This window comes from Pyxicephalus adspersus, chromosome 8 (assembly GCF_032062135.1).
Source record: "Pyxicephalus adspersus chromosome 8, UCB_Pads_2.0, whole genome shotgun sequence".
Lineage (NCBI taxonomy): Eukaryota > Metazoa > Chordata > Amphibia > Anura > Pyxicephalidae > Pyxicephalus > Pyxicephalus adspersus.
This window is the reverse complement of record NC_092865.1, coordinates 47,998,389-48,013,251: the sequence shown is the minus strand read 5'-3', so window position 1 is coordinate 48,013,251 and position 14,863 is coordinate 47,998,389. Positions and strand designations below refer to the sequence as shown.

Sequence of the window (14,863 nt, the reverse complement as noted above, 5' to 3'; positions counted from 1 at the left end):
TATAACAAAATATATATCTAGAAGCCATTATTACTCACCTAAAGCTGCAGTAATGTGATTATTAATAATAGCAAAGAGTATTTATATAGCGCCAACATACTACACAGCGCTATACACCAAAAAGGGGTTGCAAGTGACAGACAGATACAGACAGTGTCACAGAAGTAGGAGAGCACCCTGCCCAGAAAGCTTACAATCTAAGAGGAGGGGGCATGTGAAATGGTGGGTAAGTAGTGAGGGTTTTTAAAGACGTTTGAAAAGATGGGTTTTAAGGTCTTAGTAGGAGCAAACCAAATAGGACTAGGAAGAAAGTTCCAGAGAGTGAGGGAAGCTCTGGAAAAGTTTTGGAGCCGTGCGTGTGACGAAGGTATGAGGGAGAAAGTCATTAGTAGGTCATTGGAAGGACGAAAAGAGCAGCTGGAGGGTATTTTTCTTTCAGGGCAGAAAGGTAAGTGGTACAAGAGCTGTGGAGGGATTTGAAGGCAAAGCACAGGAGCTTGAATTTGATTCTAAGGTGAAATGGAAGCTAATAAAGAGAACTACAAAAAGAGGCAGCAGGAGAGGGGGGAAGGATAGATATATGATGAATGTGATGCTTTGGCCGGTATTCTCGCATGTTTTTTTTGGCCGTCTTGCCTTATTTTCTCCTACCTGATGTGAACACCTTTGCAGCATTGATTCAGAAACCACAAACAGGAAGTAGTGCTGTCAAGAGACCTGAACAATGCATTTATTTTCTTTTTCTTTAAATGATAAGGAAACAATTGAATAGGATAAACAAGAGCCCTTGGATCCTGGTAGTGGGATCAATTTAAAGTTAATTTCTGGTTAAAATTATGAACCACCCTTATATTCCACCAATTCCAGATAAAAAACACTTTCTATGCCATTTTATTTTGAGTAAGGATTGTTGATCTCTCGTTCCAGTGTGGGGCTGCTATTGACCAGCCTTTGTTGTGGCAACACCATATCCTTACCGCAGTCTTTTTTTTATTTACACCTGCTGATCCTGCCAGTAAAACACTTGTTCTAGAGGAACAGTGCTCTTGCTGTACTACAGGACTGCAGAGCACCTTCCTGTCTCTTCTTTCCATCACATAAGGGGGGTATTTACAAAGTAATTTACAAAGAAAACTGGTAACAATGTAAGTAAGCAGAGGCACAGGAAGGTTTTAGCTCACAAGAACTAATAAAATGTAATGCAGAACTAAACCCTATTTATACTCACTGTCCCCATTCTGTCATAGGCCTAACCATCTTCTTCCTTTTTTTTCTCCTCATGCTGCTTTATGGCTAGCTTTGATTAGCTGGATCAGGATGTCATAGCTCCCGGGAAAGGTGGCGTTGATTCGATCTAAGAGTTGATTCAGTTTTGGAAAGGACAGAAGGAGCCAGGATGTGCTGTGGGTCCCGGCAGCCAACCAATTAGAATTTTGACCAAATAGAATGGCAATCATACAGACATTGCCTGTTCCTTTCTGCATCCCAGCATCCCTGGTTGCAAACTTTAGTTTACAAACTCTACTTTAACTTAGGATTAAAAAGGGGTCTAATAGTAAAAGTTTGTTAGTGTTTACATACACGTTTGCTTATAGGCTTCATTGTTCTCTGTAGCCAATTTTAGCTGGGCGCACCACCCGGCACTTTTCGGTAACCACCTGGCTGTTTTTGTGGTTATTGAAAAGTTGGATCACAATACAGGGGCACTGGACAGTTGGGTGTAGACGTTAAAAAATTTCAACATTGTATATTAGGGTGGTAGCTGGTAGTGGAAAGCAGACACAATTATAGTAGTTACTGGATTTCTTTGAAAACAACATTTTGGAAAACTAAATGTGTCATGTGTTGCACTGCCCACTTTTTAATCACCCACCTACAGCTCACATTCACACCCAGCTTAAGACATTTTCTGAAGAGGATACTGGGCTTGTGCTGACAGCATTAGTTTGATATTGGTTTCAGATGCTTTAAAATTTGCTGATAAGTCCATTTTACCTACAGATGACTTGCTTCAAGCAGAGTTGGCTTTCTGATAGACTTGCATGAAAATGCAAAATCCTTTCGAACTGAACAAAATCCCTCAACACTGGCCCTAAAACTAAAGGTGACTCAACCTTCGTGATGCCATCTCTATCCTATCTATCAGACTGACCCTGGCGTGTTCTTGAATTTTTCAAAATGAAGAATCGTTTGCCTGGTGTGTTTTGTTGTATGTTGTGCACACAAATTAGCGCCTGATCATGCTGTACGTGCATGAAAGCAAACCTGTTTTGGAATTTATCTTATCTGATACCCGTCGTGACCTTTCGCTCTGCTAACAATAACAGAAAAAAAAGTGCACTGAGAACAAAAAACGGAAGCGACTTTCAGTGCCCTCCAGGGACATGTCTATTTTAGGAGTAATTCCTTATGAAGTGACATGATTTAATTGTATGGTGGAAGCTAAGGTTGGGATGTGTTATCAGGAAATCTATTATCCAATTATGCAGCCAAGAGGACAAACAAGGTAATAATTCCAGCAGTAATGATGCCGTACAAATACACATGACCCCCCGAGTATTTCTCCTGCTGTGCACATTCTTCACAAAATGCCTGCGGTGGCTTAGTTCTATAATTGTCAGGTATGAAGAATTGTGTGGTGTTATGGGCCCTAACATGCAATAGTTAGCACATTGCCTTCTGTTGTGTGAAAATGGCCTATTCATTGTCCAGATTTTTTAAACTGGGTGGGAAGAAGCTGTAGACAGGTGGTGGCCCCTGTAATGTGACCCAACCTTTCAGTAACAAAAAACAGCACGATGGCTATTGAAAAATGCAGAGTGGTGCGCCCAGCTAAAGGGGGCTGGGAGGAATCGCTGATTTATAATGGATTGCCAATGTGTAACTAAAAACCTGATTTTTTTTTTCTTTTTATGTATTATTTGGAGGATCTGTCGAATTTACTATAATTTTGCAATAGGGTTCCATTTAGAACAGCACAGTAGAGTGCCATTGGCCAGCACAACACACAACATGAAGCCAGCCATGTTTTATGTGGCATTAAATTTGAAACCATGTACTTAGGCTGTGTATTACATTATTGTTACCAGATACATTAGTCTTTATCAACCTTTTTACCATTGGGGAACCTTTGAAATAACTTTCAGGTCTTCAGGGAACCCCTTCTATAATTACTATATCCACAAGTCACAGTACATTAGCGTTGTAGTAAGTGGGAAGAATTCCTCCTATATTGCTGGCCTTCGGGAAGAATATCACCCTTACCGATGGCAAAAATATCATTACTCAAAAAACCGCTAGCCATTTTTTTCAGCTTGGCTGTAGATGGGTGGTCAAAAAGTGGGTGGTGCAATGTGAAAAGTGTAGTGATCCCAGTTTTTACTATAGGAATCCAATAACAGATATAATTCTGTCCTATAATGTGTCCCATATTATGGGACAACTGCCCAAGTATTGGGATTTTCAATAACCACCCAAAAACATCCGTGTAGTTACTGGAAAGTGCCTTGTGGTTTACCCAGCTAAAAAAACATAAGAGAGAACACTGTATTAGCTTGCCTGTTGTTGGAACATTAGCATTGCACTACAGCTGATTGGCTGCTTGTTCCTTGTCTTTCTGCATCAGCAGTGTTTTTTCCAGCCCCCTTTAGCCAGGTGCACCACCCAGCGCTTTTAGTAACCTCATGGCTGTTTTTGGGTGACTACTGAAGAAGTTGCTTCACAATATGGGGGCTGCCACCCACCTACAATTTCTTTCCACCCAGCTTAAAAAAACACTGATGACCTCTTTAGTAGGAGGAATGCAAGAGAATGGAGCTAAGTCCGGTACTTGTACTACATCATGGAAAAAAAACGAAAAATCTAATTCATACATAAATACAAAGATTTAACAGCTTGTGAACTTCACCAAACTTTCAAGGGCTTCAATGTAAAATCTATTCATAATGGTAAAGATAAAACATTTGCTCAAAGACTTGAAATTGAAATATTCTTCCCACCTTCATAGACACCTTAATTTCAATTCGCTATGTACTTCTGTACATTAAAACATGTTGTAGACCTTCACCAACGATAAATTCAGCTTCAGCAAACCTTCAATGTTTCATCAACTGATCACCGATTTGACTAAAAGCTTTTAGGTTTTTGGTAAATATGTCGCCACTGCAAAAAAAAATGTTACTGATTGCACTTTAGGCTTTTAGGATGAATAATGACACCTACATGTGAATGCAAACTTAAGTAACAAACCCTAATTTATTGATCAAGGAAACTTTTTACGTAACCTGTCAGCAATCAGGCAAGTAAGGGCCCCTGGGACACTTCAGCTTCTTATTCTGTTTATGTAGCAGTTTGCGGGTTCTCTGTGGCTGTCCTGACGTACAATGCTTTGATTTTGTGCCCTAACATGTTTTTTTCTTCCTCTTTACAGACTGTTCTCTTTGCATACGGAAGTTCCTGTCATACAAGACACAGTGTCCCACCTGTTTTGTGGTACGTTCCAAACTTTATTTCACTTTAATGTCTTGCCGGTGCAGATTTTTAGAATATTTTCCCTAAAAGGTAACATTTCAATGACGCTACGCAGAAATTAAATTCATCATTCATGTTGTCCTTTTAGAATGGAAGTAATCAACACTTTTGTTGCTTGTGTCCTTGTGAAATATATTTAGTAATGGCGGCATCTGCAATTTTAAGGTTTCGTAAGTGTTGAGGAAAATCGCAAGCAAATAAGTAACAAAATTAGGTGCAAATCAGATTGCCTTTTATTTATTTTTCTACAAGACAGTTTGTTTTATTTTGGATTTGCAATCTTTGTTTCTGCAATACTGGACAGTAAGCTTTAAGTATATGATGATCACAATTTTTATGTCGTTGTTTTAGATTAAAACTTTCGCTAGTTTTATTTTTTGCCGTTCATGAAAAAATTGGGAACATTTACATTCACAGAGATGCAACACAATGTTAGAGAAAGTCTCTCGAAGTGAGAGAGAATCAAATTGTCCTTTTAACACATATGTAAGTACACAGCAGAAAGAATGCAGGACTTCCTATTTTGCTTGTTGAATTTACAACAACCAAACCCCTAAATATTAGTCATGCTATTGCCCAGACCTTTCGCCAAAATTTTTACTTTATGTAAAAAGATAGACAACTCTTTTGTAAAGTAAAAATTATCATCTTCATCTATCAAAAAAAATAAAGGTGAAGCTTGGCCCCATCTGTCTTTACCACTGTGGGGGTAAAGAGTGAATGGGTGTGCAAAGCCTCCTGAGATACCCACGTCACGGACCCTAGGAAGCTTCTGGCTGCTCCAATTGCACAAAAGGGGCTTTTTCCTACGCTGGGGGGAAAAAAATGCCACTTTCATGCATTGAAACCGGTACTCTCTTTTCTTCCCAATTACAGGACAAGTCAAAATATTTGTAGCAAAGTACAAGGGCATTAATAAGTCCATTTAGGGGACAAAATGTAGTAACATGGTTGGAATCCTTAAAAATTCCCTACTTTCGCAAATAGCTTCCTCAAGGTATATAGGAGGGATTTAGAATTTCCAACTGCTAAGTGGAGAATATATAGATCAATAGATAGTAGTGGGGTTACAGATTTGAGTTTTGGGAGTGCAAATACATAGGTGTACCAAAATAGAATGTGTGGGTTACCTTATATGATGTCCTTTTAACACCTCTTATTCTGGGGACATATAAAGATAACATTTTAGATTTCTGCCTAGATGACTGTGATCAAATAGAAAGGTGAATCTCCACCACAGGAATGCACAGCAATAAAAACCTGATAGAGCATCTCAACTTGCTTGACTCTGAATACATTTTGGCTGAACTTACAATTTAATGTAGAACTTTACCATTATGAAGGGTGAGCCAGCAGGCTTTTTCATGCAGATGAGATATATTGAGGACTGTTCACTATGAGATATATTTAGACTGTTCACTAAGATTAATTATCACCTTGCAAGGGTTCACTTTACTTAGCTTTGTGAATGCTGTGATGGCACACCTTGCCATTTATACCCAATCATGGGCAAAGAAATCTAGAAAATGGAGGTTTTTGCTTGGATGTGATCGAGTAGTTGAAGTCAGCAGAGTTTCATCTCATTTACTAAGCTCGAATGAATTCTCCCTTGTGAACAGCTTAAATTTCCTTAGTAAATCCACCCCACTATGTCTCTTCTGCAATGAAGAATGTTATTTGATGGTGCAAAATTACTTAAACCTTTGCCAAGCATTTACCTTACTAAAAAAAAATTACAGTTACCAGACTAAAAGAAAACATTTATATAACACCAGTGTTCTCCCCAGACCCTTTTAGCCAGGTGCACTACCCAGCAATTTTCAGTAATCATCAGGCTGTTTTTGACTGATTACTGAAAAACTGAGTCAGAATACAGGGGCAACCACCCGCCTACAGCTTCTTCCCACCTGGCTTAAAAAAGTTTCTTGGTTGACTTTTTTCGTAAACCTAACCTGTGCACTATTTTAGCATAATGCATTTGAGTTTGTGTTTTCTAATATTAGAAAATTCTAATATTACTGCTCTATTTTTGTGACTAGTGTATTAAATTTATACAAAGTTTTTTCAGGTGATAAAACCAGAAAGGGGACATCTGTCAATATATGATCTTGTGTCCTAGAAGAATGGCACATAATCCACTTTTTGTGCTCTGTTCCCTATGAATTTTGTTTAATATGTAATAAATCCCTCGTGGGTGCATTTGAGCAGAATTTGTTCAGAAAGACCTCAAAGTTTCCCACAGAGCTGAAAGCGCGTCAATCACAGAGCTGAAAGCGCGTTAATTTCTTTTAGCATGCCGTTCGTCAGTAATATCTAAAAGAATGTGCCCTTTACTGTTAAATATAATGCACTTAAAAGGTAATTGTTTTTACAGCTTCGAGGGGGTGTTACTTTATGAATTTCATGGCAACACATATGCCGTAGTAAAAATAATTTTCATAGTAAAAGAGAACAAAAATTTTTTATTTTGTTTGACCTAGCATGGTGCATTTGCGTGCTGTTTTGTATATCTCACATATATCTCACTGAGGTGTGTTTTTTAGTTAGGAAGTCCCTTGGTATCCTGTAGGGACCTTTTCAAAAGTGTCCAAGCAGAACTCTTCTCCGGGAAGAAGAAGCCGGCCGGCAGATAAGAAAAAGCCGGCCGGCTTCTTCTCCCTCCGTGCGTGTACGTCGGCGCGTGTGCGGGAAATTCAAATTGAAAGTCATTCAAACACATTTTGTATTTGATTGAATACAAACTCCTGTATCCAATCCAACACAAAATAATTCAAAATAAATACAAAGTATGTAATTGGTAAATTCAAACTCTCATTTTGTATTCAATTGGATACAGGAGTTTGTATTCAATCCAATACAAAATGAGAGATTGGATTTTGTTCTCATTTTGTATTGGATTGAATACAAAGTCCTGCATCCAATCCAAAATAATACAAAATATATTTATGTGGTTTTGTCTATAGGTATGTGACGGACACTAGGGAGGTGTTTTAGAAAAATATATTACTATACAGTATACCGAATTATCGCATTTTCAGTATTTTTCATTTATTTATGTATTCTTATTTAAGCTGATTTTTTGTCTTTTATTTAATTTTATTAAAAGTAATTTTTTTTTTTTTTTTTTACATGATTGTGTGTTTCAAACATTTTTTATATTCATGATATCTACTAGAACCCTGTTCGGACATATTTCTGTAAGTTACAGGTCTACAATTTAAAAAAAAAATTTCATGAAAAACTGTAACGCTTTTGGAACAGAAATCTAGACCTCAGTGTAACGCCCAGGTGGTTAAGTAAATGATTTCCAATAATATTATTATTACACAGTATTTATATAGCACCATCATATTACGCAGCGCTGTACAAAGTCCATAGTCGTGTCACTAACTGTCTTTCAAAGGAGCACACAATCTAATGTCCCTACCATAGTCATATGTCATTATTGTAGTCTAAGGTCTAATTAGGGGGAAGACAATTAACCTAACTGCATGTTTTTGGGATGTGGGGGGAAACTGGAGTACCCAGAGGAAACCCACGCAGACACAGGGAGAACCCGCAATGTCCATGCAGATAGTGCCCTTGCTGGGATTCAAACCGAGTGCTAACCTCTGAGCCACCATGCTGCTTCCATTAGGAGATAACTGACAATGTACAATAATTGTGCCGCACTATAAAATCCCGATCAAATTGCAAACTACACGCAGGTACAAGTTGTTTTTTTTTAACATGGTATATTGTGTAAACATTATTGATTTTTAACATTTTCTAAAATAAAACTTTCTGTGGGGGACTTGGTCTTCTACCTACACATTTTTTTCTTCTCGCATATTATCTGGAATGTACCCTGCCATTTAAAGATACCTGAAGCAATTTGTTAACCCTTGATAAAGCCTTGCTAGCATGATTGTAATTAGGAGTGTTTTAAAATAGAAAAGGGAGGGTATAATAGTTTTCGATCACTTTTGATTAAATCATCTTTTTTTTTTTGTTTTTTTTTTTTTAATACACTTTGTGCGTGCACATTGGCATAGTCATGCTGAAGCAGAAAAATACTTTCTCCAAACTGCTTAAAATTCTGTTGGATTGAAAAAAATAAAAAAGGCATCATCTAAGGGAATTATATTATACAGAGCTACATTGTATTACATTTAGGTCCCTGTGTTTAGTTATCTTTTAGGAAAGTGTAAATATATATTTTAGTTATTAAAAAGTATTAAACACTAAACCTCAAACCTTCATGGTTTAGTCAGAGTCTGGAAGTACCTTTTGATGTCCTCAGACGTTTCCCCTGCGGTTCATTTACCCCTTCCTGCTGTGACGTGTAGAATACAGTGTGTACTTTTCAGAGAACATTAAGTTTTACATAAAGAAGGTAAGGTCACCAGTGACATTGTGTGATATGCTCCTGGGCCAGTGTCCTGCCTTTCCTGTAAAATTTGGAAATTTACCGGAAATGTTTCCAATGTTAATTGCTTCCTTATGCGTTCAAGACGTATGATCTTTTCTTGCTGCTAAGAAACTGCAAGCATCAAAACTTGAAGTTGCATCAGACCAAAAATTGGATATTTTTATTTTATGTCAGTGGATTACTTTAGGGCAAATCACTTAAATGCGATCTTGTTGAAAGTAGGCTATGTCCCAAAGGGCATTAATAAAAAAAAATAAACTTAGGCTAATAACTCACTGCAATGTTTTCCCCGGCACACCACCCAGCAATTTTCAGTAACCACCCCGCTGTTTTTGGAAAAGTTGGGTCACAATATAGTGGCCGTCATCCACCTACAGCTTCTTCAAACCCAGCCTAAAACATTTCTGGGGAGAATACTGTACCGGTGGGGATTCTGCTGCTGATAACACAAGTGAGGCTTCTATTTTCCTCTATGAAAGTGCCATCCCAGCGAGTGCATCTTGCTGTCTCCAGAAGTGCAGTGTTCTCCCCAGACCCACCGCCACCTGGCACTTTTCAGTAACCACACGGCTGTTTTTGGGTGGATATGAAAGATTTGGGTAACAATACAGGGGTTGCCACCTGCCTAAAGCTTCTTCCCACCTGGCTTAAAAAAATCTGGGTTGAACACTGGAGTGACTTTATAGAAACAGGGAGATGTTAACAAACCTGCTGCTGGTGAGTTGTCATCAGTGACTGGATTGTTTTCTCACAAACCTTTTGAATTAAAAAAAAATTATGTTGATGACATTGTGCCTTACTGCTGTCGTCTGGGAGAGCTGAGCACCTGAAATCCTTGACTTTGTAGAAGCACTCCCATGAGATTTTGGGATTCTCAGCTTTCCAGGAGGGCAGTAGAGAGCCAAGGTGGTGTCGCCTTCTGGAAACAACCAAATGCTTGGGTCCAGGTAAGTATTTTTTTTCTCTATGTAGGGGAAGTGTCCACTTTAATGTCCACCTAAATTGAAAACTAACAGTAGGTTTAAACCACATCGGGGCTTCTTATAATGCGGGGATTCTGTTTTTAGCAAAGTTTCCAAATTGGTCTCTGGAATTGGGGTAAAAATGGCACCTACTTAGATTTATTTTACCTATTAAAAGCAAGGTATACATAGGAAGGACTATGGAATACAAAAAAATCAGCATAAAATGAAGTTGAAACTGATCAAACTATTTAGGTTGAAAACTGAGTTTTCTGTTGTAGATACAGATGTAAAGCCACAGTGCTACATCACAGCATTTCTGCAAAGTACGGTCCCTAACTCCAATCCAGTGTTCCTCAACAAGAATTCCTCCACAGGTTGCAAGGCACGGTTCCACTCGCTCTGATCACTTTGTACCAAACAGCAGTTAGGTGCACATGAGCAGAGCAAAAAGAAAATCTGCATTTAAACAAAGGTTTCCTAATTTTAAGATCTGATGTCCTCAGTAAAAAAACAACAAAACTCCTAATTTCTGGATTTATTCATTCTCATCTATTCTTGTTCTAGTTTTTTTTTTCCCAGTAGCGATGCTGCTCAGTGCTCTGCTGTTGTGAAAATCTGTTATGTATCTCCTCTGGTTTTCATTTTGTCTTCTGTATATCATTGTTCAGATGTCAGTGAGGAAGTCTCACTCTAAGCATTGTGTCTTTTATTACAGACTGTTACTGAACCCGACTTACGGAACAACCGACTGCTGGATGATTTAGTGCAAGCTTTCCTTACCACTCGGTATGTCTGATTCATCGGTTCCTCCCTTCATCTGTCTATAAATTTATTTTCTAGTGTCTGAAGTCCATCTGCATTCTGCTATTTCATTCATTATTTGTCCTAAAGTTACACTGCTCACCTAATTGCTCTGTGGAGGAGCAAGTTTGTTGGAATATGTAACTCCTTCTCTTCTCCTCTCCTGTAGAACATAGGGAGGGTAGGGTGATCTGTAGTAAAAGTGAATTTGTCAGGGCTGGTTTTACTGTATCTCATTCAGGATCAAGAAGATTAGAAGTATTTTTTCCCATCTATCGAACAGAAATAACAAAACATTTCATTGGTATAATTACCAGAAAATAAGGGAGCCAAATACAAAAAAAATCATTATTTTATCATTTTATAATTGTTATTTTATTGCATCCTATTAAAGCTTGAATCCAGCAGCATTGTGCTTAGTTTTTGATATTTTAGTGATGAATTGAAATCTGTCAGATTTTTAGTTTTCATGTTTCTCATTTGGGAATATTCCCCTTCATTTCCTGCCTAGGAGATACCATGCCTATTAGGATGTGATAAAGTGCAAACAGGGCAAGATATCCAAAATACAATCAAAGCCTAACAGATGTTCCATCCGCTCCAAATTCTGTTAAAAAAATAAATGTTCTGTGGAGCAAATTTTGTTCTGCAGATCATTGCTGGGAAAAGTAATACATCAATAGTAGAAACATATAAATGCTGCACTCCCTGCATCCTTTCTGACATGAAGGTGCATGCTTTAAAACACCAAAATTAAAGGTTCTGAGGGCACAGAAATCTCAGAACTTTCCCTATCTCCCCAATACCCAACTACGACTTTGTACCATTGGTTACCAGTTTTCAGTAGTTAATAAAAGAAAATAAAAAAGAGAAAAGAAGAAGAAAAGATAAAAACCTAGACTGGAGGACGAAGTAGTCTTATATAGTCTGCCGAACATTTAAAGTCATCCCAGTAGAACCAGGTGCGTACCAGCCTATCAGAAGGCTTATCCCTTGATTTCATCAGCTCTTTCATAAATTGCATATCGTTCACCCTGGAAATCCACTGCAACTACAACTTTTTTTTTTATAAACAACCAATTACTTAATGGACAGAAGGCGGTATTTGTATATTTATGTCTGGAGTGCAATATTTCTTTCCGGCAATATAAAATGTAAATATTTTTAGCATGTTTATGCAAATGTATATTTCAATCTGGTGTTATTTAAATGCCTGCTAAATGCTTGGCAAAGCTTCAGCTAATTCTTCAATTTAAATAGATCTGAACCTTAAAGAGATAACATTTAGTTTATTGCTGCAATGGGTTTCATAAACAATTGTAATTATTTTTTTCATAAAATACAGTTTTCCCTTTTTTCATCGTTTCTTTATCTCAGCGTATTATTATTATTATTAAGCGTAGTTGATCTTCCTCCATCCCCTTTTATCTGCCCACATGCACTCACTTTAATATTGGCCATCCCTAAATTGGCTTTTTTATGGTGACAATGATTGGCTATTCTTGTGCAATGCAGAATATTATAATTAATAATAACTAGTATTTATATAATGCCAACATATTTCTAAGAGCTGTAGTCATGTCACTAGCTGTCCCTCAAAGGGGCTCCCAATCTAATGTCCCTACCATAGTCATATATCATTACCACAGTCTAAGGTCAAATTGAGAGGAAACCACTTAATCAAACTGCATGTTTTTGGAATGTGGGAGGAAATAGGAATACCCTGGGGAAACCCATGCAAAAACAGGGAGGACATACAAGCTCCATGCAGATAGTGTCCTGGCTGAGATTCGAACCTGGGACTTAGCGCTGCACTGGTACCAAAGTGCTATACTCTGAGCCACACATGCTGAAAAGAAATGAAGATGTTATTACCTAGGCAATTTTAGTGATTGGGTTTACATCTACTGTACAGTACAGCAAAATCGTAATTGGTTTGGTCCTGCGGACGGTCTGATTTGCCAATTAGTTGCCTCCAGCTTCAGAAACTGAAACAAGATTGTCAATAGTTTAGATCCAGAAAGCTCAGCCATGAGTAGCTGTGTAAGTCTTTGGACTGAAGTTTCTTTTAAACGGCTGCATTTCCTAATAAAAAGCAATGATCCCTCATCTAAAAAAGGACAATCCAATTCTTTCCTGGATCACTTCTCCCTGTTGCCCTGAAAGCGTGTTGCGTGAACTTTGTACTACGCGTTTAAATTTAATCAGATGTTCTGTTGTTTAGAAATATTTTCCGCATATTGTTTGAAAGAAAACAGTGCCTGCTTCGGGTACATCAAAACCATTTATTTTGATTGCATTTTGTTTTCAGGTTAAGCATCTGTACATTTACATATCGAATTATGCAGATTGCAGCATAATCTAATTTGCTTCCTCTCCAAAAACAAATGAAATCTTCCTGTACAATCTTAGCAAGGGTTGTTGGTTCACATTGACATAACTCTGCACGGCAGTAAACTTGAGCCAGACACCGCAGGGTACTGATTAGATTTGGATTTTTTTTTTTTACATTTTCATTTGTCATTTTTTTGCAACTTATTTTTTTTCTCTTCACCCGTTTTTCACATCACAGCTTAAGAGTCCACTCCTTATGTGAAAATAAAGTTTAATTTATATTCTTTCTACATTTGCATTCCCTGAGCTGCTGCTGTTTTGCCGCTCCAGTGCATGGGTCTTGTTTGAACAGCAGCTCAACAAATGATTGCGTTGTTGCAGGTTACTGAAGTGTGGTAGAGGAAGAGAAAAAGTTATTTCTATGTCTGTTTTCTGAGAGGTATAATCAGCCGTTTCATGCCTTGCTACCCTTTCAATTTTAAAGCAGACCTGTATTCAAATGGTAAAGGAGGTGTAAACCCAATCACTGAAATATCATATATGTTTTAACAAAATAATGCTATTTCTAAATCTGCAGCTTTTATTAAGGTGATATCTGGTGATCCTTCACTGATCACCCAATGGAGACTACAATTGGCCTTTTAATGGTGCACTGATGTCGCCTCCAGCAAATCCATCCAGAGAAATGCTTTGCAGCTGTTGCACAAGTGCATGTAGCCAGAAAGTCACTATGGTATTTTCTGAGTTGCTGACACAGTGCATAAATGTAGCAGTTGAAGTTCGAACCTTTTCAGAAATAAAAGTCAGTGATGGATAGATACATAGTTCCCTTAATTTGTATTTTGGAGGTGTCACAGTGCCACCGGGCGGGATGGTGGACCCTCTGTGTCATCAGCCCAGTAGGCAAAGTGGCACAGGGTATGCAGAATCTAGGCAGCTGCCTGATCTTCTCCAGAGCCTCCAGAGGTGAGGACGTTACACTGCAGGCAGCTGCCAGGTTGTGGCCCCCATGCATGTACAGGCTGGTGATTGTTGACAGATAGGAATCAGACGAGGTTCCGGAATCTGGGACATAAGCATGGTCAGACAATCCAGATGTCAGGGCAGGTGGCAAACAGGAATCATCAATAGCAATCAGGCAGGTCCATCATTACAGGAGGCATAAGTGATGCCCTTCCTGCAATAAAACATACCTGCCTGAAAAAGCCTGCCCCCCCAGGGCTTTTAGAACTGAACTAAATAGACTCATACGTGTATAGGTTACATCATACCGGCACAACCAATCAAGTTGGCCGAAGACCCAACTCCATAAAGAAGATTGGGTGAAGATGACGGCACCGGAGCGAGGACAGGTGAGTGCTAATAAAAAGTTGTGATCAGGCAGTTAATGGTATTTTATTGCAGAAGGGAGAGCTAGCTTATGTCTCTTCTGCAACAAAGAATCTGCCTGGTCTGCTTTAAGTCAACCACTTTGCTTTTTATTATTGTTGCTGAAACTTGATGTTTTCGAGTAGTCTTGACCTCAAAGGCTTATGTGCTAAATAACTGTGGTGAAGATGAGATATTTTATTTCAGAGCTGTCATTTTTATGAGCTGGCCCTGGCTTGTTGTTTTGTCTATTTTCCTTGTGGGGTGGATTGCATTAAAACCATGTTGTGTTACTAGAGAATCACAGAACTGTTAGTGGTGTGGTTGGGACAGGGCTGCCAGCCGGAGGACCAGACCTTCTGTATTACCAACAATGAAGGCTGAACTCCGTTTGATACTTTATTATTGGTTGTGAAATCTGCAGCCTGTAAATAAAACATGTGTTTTATATATA

The 14,863-nt window shown here is 38.4% G+C and overlaps 1 protein-coding gene across 5 annotated transcripts in view; it reads left to right on the top strand.

Annotated features, from left to right (window-relative positions):
- Positions 1-14,863, top strand: part of RAD18 (RAD18 E3 ubiquitin protein ligase) — a 198,516-nt gene that overhangs the window by 19,777 nt on the left and 163,876 nt on the right. For all 5 annotated transcript variants that reach the window (XM_072420467.1, XM_072420465.1, XM_072420468.1 and 2 more), the window contains 2 exons: positions 4,430-4,491; positions 10,622-10,692. In XM_072420467.1, coding sequence (XP_072276568.1) covers positions 4,430-4,491; positions 10,622-10,692 — 133 coding nt within the window. The remainder of the gene's footprint in view (positions 1-4,429; positions 4,492-10,621; positions 10,693-14,863) is intronic.